Source organism: Mustela nivalis (assembly GCF_964662115.1).
Source record: "Mustela nivalis genome assembly, chromosome: 12".
Classification (NCBI taxonomy): Eukaryota; Metazoa; Chordata; class Mammalia; order Carnivora; family Mustelidae; genus Mustela; species Mustela nivalis.
The window spans coordinates 26,750,193-26,763,570 of record NC_139031.1 but is presented as its reverse complement, the minus strand read 5'-3'; the positions used below and the strand labels follow the sequence as shown (position 1 = coordinate 26,763,570).

The following is a 13,378-nucleotide window of genomic DNA, read 5'->3' as shown; positions in this document are numbered from 1 at the left end:
GGTGGCTTATAGAGGAAATTCATTGTTTATAAGAAGTTAATGTGTGCCTTGTGACAACTTAATACCTTATAAAAAAACATACCAACATTTATTCTGACAAGTTATTTATGCTTACATTTTCATCCGTTTTCTTCAACTACTGATTCACAGGGGTACATTTTCAGAACAGTATTTTCTTCTTGATTTATATGATTGTGCAGTTAAACTATATTAATTTACAGACCATGAGGACACAGCTTAATTTATACTTTTGGCCTGGATAAACATGATATAAAATGGCAGTGGTGAGTAGTTTAAATTCTGGAAGATTTTAAAAGAAATGAGGCTAATAAAATGGATCCTTCTAAGTGAGGCATTGATGCGAATAAGATACGGTACCTCCACAAGAGAGCTAACCATCAAATGGGGAAGATGCCATGCACGTGACCAAGAACTTCTCATGGCTTAGAGCATAAGACACGAGCTGTGGGAGGGGAACTGATTCTAAGGCTCTGTTATCTTTCACAGCAATCTCCATGTTCATAATCCCTAAAATAACTAATTAGAAATTCTTACAGCAGGAGTCTTGACCTAATGTGGTTTTCCTCACAGTATCTCTGGTTTGGGAAAGTTGTTTAGGCCCCTGTGATACATTAGTGCTGAAAACACTATTTGTTTGGTTTTTTAGCCCTTTCTCTTTTTTTCCTAATTTACGTATGTATGTATGTAATCTCTATGTCCAACGTGGGGCTCAAACTCACAACCCTGAGAGCAAGAGTCACAAGCTCTTCTGACTGAGCCAGCCAGGCACCCCTAACCCCTTCTTGAGGGGCTCTAACCATGGATAAGTCATCGCTCATTCCAGATTTAAATAACCCCTCACTTCTCTGTTGGATTTTTTCCCCCTGAGCTTTCCCTGAGATTAAGCCAAAATCTGTCTTCCTGTACCTTTCATCTACTTTTTAAATTTGCTTTTTGGGATTGTTGGGCTGGAGTTGGGGAGGTGGAAATCTGCTACTCTTGCAAATGACAGCCTTTATATTTCTGAAGTCTTCCTTTGTCCATTTGCTTCTACTGTTCCTCAGGACTCAAACTTTAAGTCTTTCCACTATCCTGGGCACTCATCTCAGATTAAAACATGGACTAGTTTTTTCTCTCTCCCTGACCGACAGAGGTACTGAACTCTATTACCTGCAGCTCTACTGCAGACGCTGTTGGGCAGAGAGGAGCAGTTCTCATGTGGTTCTTACAGAAATGCAAGCTGACCTGCAGAGTTTGTTTTGCATTGCCCTATTTCATTGCTGAAACATGTTGAGCTTACTATCCAATGAATGTTCAAGATACTTTTCAATGAGCTATAGCTTAGGAACCCCTATGTTGTCACACTAAAAAATATGGAAAATTTTCCCTATGAATTTCTGTCTTGTTAGATTTTTTACACGTTTTGATTTGCCATGATTTCTGTCATTCATCACATACATGCTATATGCATATTTAATGACAGTACCCTCCATATTTTTATCTAAAATTATCGATAGTATATTCAACAGATTACTTTCTCCAGATACTAAGTTGACATTCTTGCATTAGAAAGCAGCTCTTGGATACTCATTTACTCAGGTCAACTGAACTGTCTTCTTTTAGTAGACATGTACTTCTAGTAATGGACACAGTCCATCTAGAACCTCGCCCAAGACTGACATCTCACTAACTGGTGTACACTTAATAGCAACGTCTTTTGCCTTGTTGGCCATCAGGATGGTATTGTCCTGTCTCCTATCTTTAAGCACAAATCCACAGTTCTTTAAAGTATTTTGAAATCTACCTTTCCAGAAGTTTCTGTTACACATCTCATTATGTCTACCCTCTACTCCTTGGCTAGCATAAATGCCAAAAAGGACATAAACCATTTTTTCTAAGGCATAAATTACTCTCAGCTTCACTAAACAGTTCTTCCTCTATACTTTGAAATATGCTTTTGTCTGGATAAGAAGTATTAGTAATTATTCTTATTATATCATGGTTTTCTTCAAAGAAAGAAGGACTATCCATCTAATTACTCAAATATTAGAAATGTTCATATTTTCTAGAAAAGAAATGTTATCAGTATTAAATATGTGTGAATGTATATGATTCTATAAACTCCAGGAGATCCTATGTGGAATTAGTACAAAATAAGCAGTGTTAGAAACCACTAGCATTTTTCCTCTTGGCTACTCCTTCCTCTCTTTTCTCTTATCAGGATGTTATCTCCCAGGCTCACCATCAGCCACCTGGGGATCTTGGCAGAGGACCCTGGAGAAGGAGAGGGTCAGGAATGGGAAGGACCGAGGTTAAGAGAGTGAATGGATCTCAGACCTTCCCCTCAGGGGAAGGAGGCATCACCTGAAATTATAAAGACCCGAGCAGGTACCTCAAAAAGTTAAAAATAGAAATACTATATAATCCAGTAATTCTACTACTTGTTATTTACCCAAAGAAAATGTGAACACTAATTTGAAAAGATAGTATGTACCCCATGTTTATTATAGCATTATTTACAATAATCAACATATGGCAGCAATCTAAATTTTCATTGACAGATGAGTGAATAAGGAAGGTGTGGTATGTGTATGTGTGTATATATATATACACACATACATATATATATACCATATATACATATACATATATTTACAATGGACTATTACTCAACCATGAAAAAAGAATGAGATCTTACCATTTGCAACAACATGGAGGAATCTGGAGGGTACGATGGTAAGTGAAATAAGTCAGAAAAAGACAAATACCATGTTATTTCACTTACATGTAGAATCTAAAAGAAAACAAAACAAATGAACAAACAAACAAGGAATAGAAACAGGCTCATCAATATGGAGAATAAACTGGTGGTTGCCAGAGGGGAAAGGGTATCCTCTATCCAAAACCCATATTCTCTGTATCTGATTTTTATTCAACTTAGAGCATTATTTTAAGAGTTGGCCATGTATAAAATTTGTCTGTCAGTGGCCAATTTAATCACTCTCAACCTCAAGACTCTCTCCATATCTAAAACATTCAAGGCAATTCTCTGCTATTCTCTCATCCCATACTTTCTTAGAAAACAATTACTTGATTTTCATCTCTTACTGTGATACTCCCTTAGTCTGCCAGCCTCACGGTAACTCTTTTCATCTTAACCTTGCCACCTATTTCTGTTAGTTTAGTTAATGTATTATTATGATGGCTGATAGGTCAACTCTTTTACACTGGGAGAAGCACTCCAGTTGTTTACTAAGTAGATAGATTCTATAAATATGTATTGTATCCAGATTATTACTGCTAGTTTTAAAGTTCCTTCCATTTTCCAACTCCTTCAAGACCTTTGCTATAGTCTCCTACCATCTTTCATGATTGCCTTATTACTTCTCTGTAGACATTCCCCAAATAAATAAATTTGCTTTGTAGGCTTTATTATTCTGCCTTTAAAAATCAAGGATTTATATGAACTCACAGGTCTTACATTCTATATTTCTAGAACTGACTTATAGTCAAAAAATTTCTTTTCAGTATGGATGTAAAATTTTTTCTTTCAAAAATGTAGAATTCTCAAAACTTTCTAGAAAATTTTACAGATTTTAACTTTTGATGCTGCTTCTCCTAAAAGTGAAATAAAAAAAAAAAAACCCTATTAACTATATCAAAGAAACTATGCAAAGTCAATCCAAAAAATTAGCCAAGAGATTTGCTACCTAAAACAGCTTTGAGCAAACCTACTGCTATATAGAACTTCAAGAAACCCAATCTATATAGTATAAAGGAAACACCAAGAGGATTTTACATTCATCTTTTCATAGACCCAGCAGCTTTCTGTGCTCACTCATCCTGGAAGATGTTTCATAGACATTGAGTAAACTGTCTCTCAGGATTCACTTCATTGTCACATGTTTTCACTAATTATCTGGCAGCCAGTGCTCTGTCAGGGAGTGTACACTTTGAACTTGAGTGAAAGGCACAATTAGTTAAGACTGACTTAGAAGTAATACAAATTGAGGTAAAAGTACTTTGATGAAGGCGAGGATGATAATTCAATGGGGAAAGAAGAGTCATTTCAGTAAGTGCTGGGACAACTGTATATCTATATGCAAAAAAATGAAGTTGCACCCCTGCCTCACACTATATACAAAAATTAATTTAAAATAGATCAAAGAACTAAATGTAAGAGCTAAAACTATAAAACTCTTAGAAGAAACGTTGACTTAAAAATTTACGACCTTAGATTTGGCATTGGTTTATTTATTTTCATTCATTTTCTCATTCATTCGATTGTGGTGTTGTTGTTGGCTTTATTTAGTTTATTCTTTTAATTGAGATGTAATGGACTTATTATGTTAGCTTCAGGTGTACAGCATAATGGTTTAGAATATTTGTATCTGTTGAGAAATAGCACTAGGAGTCTAGTTAAAATCCAATACCACACATAGTTACAATTTTTTTCTTCCTTGTGATGAGAACTTTTAAGAACTATTCTCTTAGTAACTTTTAAATGTACAATATAGTATTATTAACTATAGTCACAATGCAATGCATAATATGCTCATGGCTTATTTGTTTTATAACTGGAAATTTGTATCTTTTCACCAACACATCTGGCATTGTTTTCTTTAGACTTGATATCAAAACCACAAGTAACCAAAGAAAAACTAGACAAACTGGATTTCATCAAAATTAAAAATTCTGTGTTCCAAAGACACTATCAAGAAAGTGAAAACACAGCCCACAAAATGAGAGAAAACATTTAAAAATCATATATCTGATAAGGGTGTATTACCTAGAATATTTTTTTAATTACAATTCCATAATAAAAACACAAATAATATAATTTGGAGGGCAAGAGATTTCAATAGACATATCTATAAAGAAGATACATAAATGGCCAATATGCATATGAAAAGTTGTTCAGGATTACTGGGCACCAAAGAAATGCAAATCAAACCAAATTGGAATATTACTTCAAACTCACTAGGGTGTCTACAATTTAAAAAGGCAGATAATAACAAATGTTGGCAAGGATATAGAGGAACTATACATGATTGGTGTGAATGTAAAATTGTGCAACAGCTTTGAAAAACAGTTTGGAAGTTCCTCAGATTTTAAACATGGATTTGTCATATGACTTACCAATTCCACATTGAGGTATATACCCTAGTGAAACAAAAACATGTCTGCACATAAAAACTCGTATATGAATGTTTACAAAAGCATTTTTTTTTTTACAGGATTTTTAAAAAGTGGAGACATTCTAAATGTCCACCAAATGATGAATGGATAAACAAAATTGGTATATCCATAAAATGGAATATTATTAAGCCATAAAATAGAATGAAATCCTGATACATGCTACAACATGGATAAAGCTGGATAACATGCTAAATAAAAGAAGCTAGACATAAAAAGCTACACATTACACCGTGACATATAGATTAAATGCCTAGGATAGGCAAATTCATAGAAACAGAAAGTAGATAACTGGTTGCCAGGGGCCGGGGGAAGGAGAGAATTGGGATTAATTATGAATGGGTCTGGGGTTTCTCTTTTGGTTATGAAAATATGCTGAAATCAGATAGTGGTGATAATTGCACAACTTGTGAATATACGAAAAACCACTGAATTGCACACTTTAAGAGTGAATATTACAGCATGTGAAATCACATCTTAATTTAAGAAAAGACAAAATGACTCAAAATTACTTAATAAATGTGAAATTGTTTGAAAAGTACAAAAGCACTTTGTCAGCAGTTCTCAAACATTCAGTCTCAGAGCTCCTCTATACTTTTACCTAAACATTTTTTCATATGCCATTAGAAAATAAAACTGAGACATGCTGAGAAAAATTTTAATGTTTAGCAATTTGTTTAAAACCCAAAACAAAAATCCCATTAGGGCCAACATCAATATATATTTTAAGAAGCCTAAATTTCAGGGGTGTCTGGGTGGCTCAGTGGGTTAAAGCCTCTGCCTTCAGCTCAGGTCATTATCCCAGGGTCCTGGGATTGAGCTCTGCATCAGGCTCTCTGCTTGGCGGGGAGCCTGCTTCCCCATCACTCTCTCCCTGCCTCTCTGCGTACTTGTGATCTCTGTTTGTCTGTCAAATAAATAAAAAAATCTTCAAAAAAAAAAAAAAAGAAGCCTAAATTTTCTCTTTAAAAAAACTATGAAAATAATGGTATTGTCTCACATTTTTGCAAACCTCTTTAGAGACTGAAAACAGTTGGACTCCGCATTCGATCTATTGCCATATCATATCATGTTGCCTCTGGAAAATGCCACTGTATATTGGTGAGAGAAGAAAATGCAAATAATGTCTTTGTTTGATTATGAAAATAATTTTGTAGACTCACAGGAGTCCCCAAAGTACATTCTGAGAAGTGACGAACTAAACAAATATGAGGTAAATTATTGTTATTAGAAAGAAATTTGCCTTCTATGGGAGGTAGGTAGTTAGCAATGTCCATTCAATTTGATGTTGATAAAAATAACTCTTCACACTCAGAGAAGACTACTATTAAATAAGAAAATTATAATTGTTAAATCCTAGACATGGACCATTCTGTGTTACAATAATCACCAACACAGATATTATGGATTGAGGTAGCTGGGGTAGCTATCAATTTTATTGCTCAAATCTGGACACTTTTGAGAATAAAAAGAATGCTGCTCTGGAGAAGTCCCAGGAAAATTGCATCATGTGGTACCCTTAACCATGGCATAAACTGAGAGTTAAGTGGAGTCTAAAAACAAAGATTTAGGATCCTTGCAGGGTCTGGGGAGAGGGTTCTGGTCAAAGGGAATAAATGATGTGACACAAGGAATGGAGATTGACCTGAGTAGATTCCTTTGTGATAAAGAAGATTTTAGAAATCCTGAGAGCTCACAGAATCTTAAGATTAACTAAAAATTTCACTAAGAATTTTAAACAATCTATTTTTGAGCGTCAAAAAATAGTTGGGAGTGCCAAGATGGTCTCTGTTAGAGAGAGATTTTACTTAGGATTCTGACAGACTTGCTGATTCACTGGCCACAGAGCTTCATCTCATTAAGAAAATAAAATGCAGTTGTGGTGAGAGTAACCGGGAAATTCACGCCTCCTACATCACAGAGGAGGAATTACTTTAATAAAAGAGAGTGTCCTTCCCTTAATCCGGGACCGCCAACTCAAATGCCTTTGGGTTCAAGACCGTCAAATATGAGAGGGAAGAGCAAGCAGAGAACTTTGGTAAAATCAAAAATAGATGGCCCGCTGGAGGAGGCAGCCATCCTCAGGGCCACTTTGTGCGCATAAAATGCTACAGGTCCCAGGCTATCAGATTTCTCTGATTAAAAAAAAAAACAAAACAAAACACTTCAGTAACATAAACCTTTATGTGAAATTTCCTGATATTTAAATGTGGACAACTGATTCAGTATGCTACTAAGAGAATTGAAAGCATGAATATAATCCTGTTTATAGTTCTTCCAACTAAAAACTCTGTCCTATGACCCTTAGGATAGATCTACACCTAGCTAGCCACATATCCCAGAGTGTGGATGACTCAGAGAAAAAACTGTCACCATTAAGTAAGAAAGAATGTCAAAGTCAGGTCTAATCGAGAGGTCAATGTCATCCTTGTATCCCAAGAGAAGCACAGTTTATTGTATATTGTTGCTAAGCAATCTGGGGAATATAAAATGAGCTTACCATGAGTTATGCTTGGGAATGCACTAGATGCATTTGTTATTCCAGCAGTTAAACATACAGAAGCCAAACTGAAGTTGGGACAATTGAGTCTTCTAGTTCAAATCCTTATATCCAAGATGAGCAACTGAGCTTAATGGATAAAAGCTGACTCAAACCGTGGTCATGCTAACATAATGCTTTCGTCACCCTCCATCCCACTGTAATTTAACATCTCATCATAATGTAAGATACAAATAGTCTGACAGTATATCCTATGTCCATTCCTTACTGACAAATAATATACATTTAGTGTATAAATAATATGCATTACGAGTAACAGTCACTTTTCAGCCTTTTGGCTAAGAACAAGAGTGAAGAGTAACAAAATAATCTACTTTTTCTTAGGGAAAAGTTTTCAGTGCTGATCTTGCCCAATGTTTGCCATTCTGACAACTTCTATGGGACAATTCAGGACCTAAAACACAATGTTCCCTTCCAGAGGGGCAGTATTTACTATAGTATCAGCAGGATTCTGCTACTTCAAGGAGACAGACTCAGACAGTGAATTTGATTATAGATCAGGGTCAGTGCTTTGAAACTGGCCCCTGTGGGAGAATCTGAATGAGGTGATCTATGAAATCACCATCTCACCAGCAGCTTTAGAGAGAGGAAAGATCAAAAAGAGAAAGAAGGAAGGGGGAGATAAGGGAGAAAATAAATTGAAATCCCAGCTATAGAATCATTTACCTTGACTGATTTTAGACTGAAATCTTAGCAGATGCCCAAATGAACTCTTTGGGGGCTGTCTTTGTTTCTGCAAAAACACCACTGTAGAAATTGGAACCCAACAAGCCCGGCAATGGTGGTTTGCTACAAGGCCCTCTGACCCTCACCCTGTGTGCAGCCCCGCTGAGGGCACCTGGCAGTGAGCTCTGGTGCCTGTTAGTGTTGCTTCTGCTAAAAGGACCCACAGTAGACAACTCATCAGCCCAAGGAAATGGCTGCTACACAAATCAACTGCTTTGGCACAGGACGGGAAGGGAGGAGAGATCAGTAAACGGTCAAGTCAATTTAAAACTTTTTAAAACATGTTTGTTTTTTTAATCTGTGTCTGTTGATTGAATTTCTGTTGCTTTTATTTCATCTAACATGTGTTATTTGCTTTGTCATTTCTAATGCATTTTTTTACCTTTCTCTTTCCACTGGTGGCATTCTTTAGTTCATTTGATCTGTGGGTAAGACATTAACTGTCTTCTAACAAAAAATGACTGCACGCTCTCTCTTAGTTCCCCACTTGCCGTAGGGGGTACTGGAACTCCTCTGAGGGCCACTGGAAGTCTGCAAGTGGTAGTGGGCCTTAACTTTTTTCCCTTTCACCAATCTTGAATTTTCCAATGACTAAGTAGATCCCCATTCACCACATAGTTCTGGTTCCTTCCCACCTAGCTTTTTGTGGCTGCATTTCACCCATACCTTCTCTCATTCTCCATGTGTGGCTACGAGGATTGCTTGTCTCCATCTCTACCAACCGTGCCTCTTCCCTTTGCACATTCCATGCCCGAGGACCTCCAGCCAAATCCCACACATCCTGCCTCTAGGACACACTTTGCAACGAAAACTGTGAGTGCTTGCTACTTTTGATTGAAAAGAAACATCCCCTTATCAGCTCCCCAGGTTTGAAGAGAGGCACTTAAACTCCTTATACTTAAACTCCTATAGGTTTTGCTAAGATTTGGGTCACTGGAAGATTTAAAGCATAAAAAGAACTTAAACAGATGAGCATTTAAGATTGACAATTTTGGCCACAGGTTTCAGGATCAGTTAGGATAGGGTCTTGTACTTTTAAAATTTTAATATTTGAATTTTCTCATTTATCAACTGCTGGTTTTAATTTCACCAGTCGTTAACTTTCAGTGTCTTGTAATTTTTAAAATAATATTTTTTGTCTATTATGTTATTCTATCTATGTGTCAATCTATCTGTCCACCTATCTATGTATCTATGTTTCCATCCATATATCCATCCATCCATCCATCCATCCATCCATCCATCCATCCTCTAAAACTAAATCTTAAATCCCACTTTCTTTGGAAACATAACTTTTTAGTAAAAGAGTACATAGGGGAAAGACAAGAGAAAAGAAAGAGATGGAAGACCAAGAAAAAGAAAGGCCAAAATACATCTTTCACTAGAAAATACATGGTAACAACATTCAAGGAATTTGTCAAAGTTTTATTAAGCTTCTTTCATTTACCAGGTGTTTTGTTCAGCATCTGGGATATGAAGATTAAGAAGATGTGGTCCCTATCCTCCAAAAGCTTACAGCATAGTAAAGAGAAACAGATTTGTGAATAAAGGCAAGAAAGTATTTTAGAGACTCTGATGAAAACCTCTCTAGGGTACATTTTAAAACATAAGAGGGAGTGTTCAGTCTATTGGGGGGTTAGAAAAGGGGCTAGAAATGCTTACTATAAAGGAAATAACTGAACAGGTTTGTTAACTGTAAATGTTTCCCAGAGAACATTGAGAGGAAGGATTTTGCAGAAAGCAACAAAGATGTCAGGTGCCCCCAGTAGTAGAGATGCTTAGGAAAGTCCCTGGCTGGAGTAGGTGGGGTGTGGGTCAGGTAGTGCAAGAGGTGAAGCTGGATGAATTAAAAGGACTAGGTAAATTCATGGTCTACTCATGCATGATATATAAAGCTCATATCAAGCATTAGGGACCATGCTGGAAGTGGGTATACATAGATAAATAGCAACTAGTTTTTGCCTTTGAAAGGCATACAGCCTGGATAGGTAAAGCCAATGTCTAAACAATTTCTGCAATGTGATGAGTATTAAAATAGAGATACGAAGGACACAACTTGAAAGAAAGAGGGAAATGCACAACTCTGTCAAAGGGATTGTAGGGAATAAAAGTCCCGGTGAATTAAGACATGAAGGAGAAGAGTGGTGTTTACTGGACAGACAGAAGTGGGATTAGGAACATTCCAATCAAAGGGTATAGCCCTAAAAACAATGCCATGCAGGGGATCTTGTATATTGTTTGATGTGCCTGGATCAGTGTCTGTGTGGGGAGAACGGCAGGATAAGAGGCTGGAAAAGCTGGTGGAACCTAAACGGTGGTGAACCTGGAATTCCAAGGTAAAGAATCTGGACTTCATTCTGTAGGCTGTAGGGGAGTGCAATGATTGGGTTTGCCTTTCAGAAAGATTACTCTAGGCTTATAAGGGGTAAGAAAAAGAGTGGACTTTATTGAAAGAATACTGGGGTGATTCATGGAAGCTCTGGGAGAACTAAAGAACTAGACTCTAGACTACTTTGAAGAATGACACCCCAAATCACGTGCAGGACTGGCTCCATCAGACATGGCCATCTGAGATGCTGTTGCCACTGAATGCTACAGTGACTCTGTTTCCAGAACCAGACTTCCTGCCACAATTGCCAGCAAAATGAAATATATGTAGCACTTCCTTTCTCCATTTATACATTTCAGAATCCAAGTGTTGCATGGATAAACCTAAGTAAAGGAGCCAGGTCTCATATCTGTGTTCTTGCTACCAAGAAGCCAGAGAAAAGTAGATTTCTGGGATTAACCTTGGGAAGGCTGATTGTAAAATGTTGGAAATGCTCCAAGCACACCAAGCCTGGCCCCAAGGTGCTGCTTTGTCAAGGCAGATAGCCATCTACCTGACAATAGAGTTAATGACAATAGAGTTAGAAGCAGGCAACCATGAGAAGAATTTAAAGCATTTTGCAGTAGTTCAGGTCACACATGAACTTTGACACCAACAGTGGAAATGGAAAAGAGGACCAAGACTAAGTATCTAAACTTGAAGGGGGTGGAATCTATTAAACCAGAAGACAGGTTGGATAAGAGATTTAGAGAAATAAAGGGTCAAGGGGAGCCTGCACGGAGGGACAGGGAAAATAATCATCTTTACAACTGGTGACAACAAAGGGCAATTATACTAAAGGATGGCAAAAAGTAAAAATAGGGGAATATATTGATATTTGAAAGGCTTATTTTTAGTAATCTAGAAATCTGCTTTTCAAATATTTTGATTTCTAATAATACTGACCAAATAAGATAATCATGTATTTATAAAACATTTGGTTATGTTCAAGGAATTGAGATGTCCACCCAAAGTCAAAACTACCTGACTTCCATTCTCTGGAATATGTAAGTATTATATTTTTGCAAATCTAGGATACAGAGACAAATATTGAAGAGTTGACATTGTCAGCAAATTATCAGATGTTACTTTTTCTGGCATTTAGTCTAGGTAGGGGTTTACTTATTTAAAAACATAGTTTGTGTCCCGATTTAATGTCTGAATTACTCAGACATTACAGATTCTCTCTGAATCTTTTTTGTGATAATAGCTACTATAATGTAATCAGTCTGGACTACAAACAAAAGTGTCAAGAAGGATGTATTGGATTGTTCCATGTCTACCATGAATCTTTCCCACTCAGGAAGGCACTAGGTAAATTCCTTGGGAGTGTCACTTTGGGGAGGTGGTGGCTCTGATCTGATGCTATCATCTAAACGAAGGCCAGTGAACCCGTTCCTGGGCCATGTGGAGGCAACCTAAGCAGTCACAGCTTCCCTCCTGGCCAGACCAACACCCTAGAGCAGTACAAAGACCATATCTGTTGGCTCCTTCCTCAGAGCTCCCACAGGTTCCTTGAAATCTCTGTCTGACAAGCCAAAGCTCTTTCTCTTTCATCTGTGGAATTTGGGCAGTGAGAAGCCTCTCTTTTCTTTACATTTAGTCCTAGGGAGTGTAGGCATTCACTTCTTCTTGAAAGCAGTTACTGAGTAAATAAGGCCCTTCTGACTCTGAACAAGGATCTATGTTGATAAATTCCTTTCATCTAGACAGGTCTGCCTGGCTATTGTTAAATCTGCCCTTTGTCTTTTGATTCCATCATTCTTATAAAAACAACAAATCACAAAGTGCTCCTGACATCATCTTGGTACTGTCGTAAAATCTAGACAAGTGATTCGAAACTTACCAGAGCCATCCTTACTTAGCTGCATACTATATGTATATATAAATCATTTATTTTTTTTTTTTTAATTAGCTGTGATGTGATGGAAATAGCCTCAGGTTTGGAGTCCCCAGCCTTGGGTTCTACAGATGGATTTTAAGCTATATGAAGTTAAGCAAGTCAATTAGCTTCTTTGAACATCATCTAAGAGACAGGACTGTTCTGAGATATTTGTGGAAATATTTTGTCAACTGCTGAGAGTCGCACACACTGATGTGTTGCTGATGCTGAGGCTGCACTGGAACAGAAAGGATGTGTTATACTCAGGACTCCACATAGCCTACTAAATCCTGGGTAACCTGCCACACTGAAGAAATACTCTCCTCCATAACCCTATTTCATACTGTTCTTTGGCCACCCACTGACCATGCATTCCACATCAGGGCTTTTCACAGTCACTTTCTCTGCTAGCAATTCTCTACATTCCCATTAGTGCTGACCGCCATCTGTCCATCCTTCAAGTTTCAACATAAATATCAGTCCTTCGATATATCTTCTTGGCCACACAGGTGAACTAAGTCTATCTAGCTAAACCCTCATAGATCCTGGGTTTTAATAGCATTTTTCGGGATTGTAATTTATCAATTCCACAATTAATAGTAAGTGTCAGTATTTAGCATCATACTATAATTTCTGTAAGAGCAGG

General features: G+C 37.2%; 1 protein-coding gene across 1 annotated transcript in view; it reads right to left on the bottom strand.

The window, feature by feature from the left end:
• The window catches only part of SLC13A1 (solute carrier family 13 member 1), a 136,661-nt gene that overhangs the window by 83,312 nt on the left and 39,971 nt on the right, over positions 1-13,378 (bottom strand). The window contains exon 2 of the mRNA XM_082692256.1: positions 2,699-2,794. Coding sequence (XP_082548382.1) covers positions 2,699-2,794 — 96 coding nt within the window. The remainder of the gene's footprint in view (positions 1-2,698; positions 2,795-13,378) is intronic.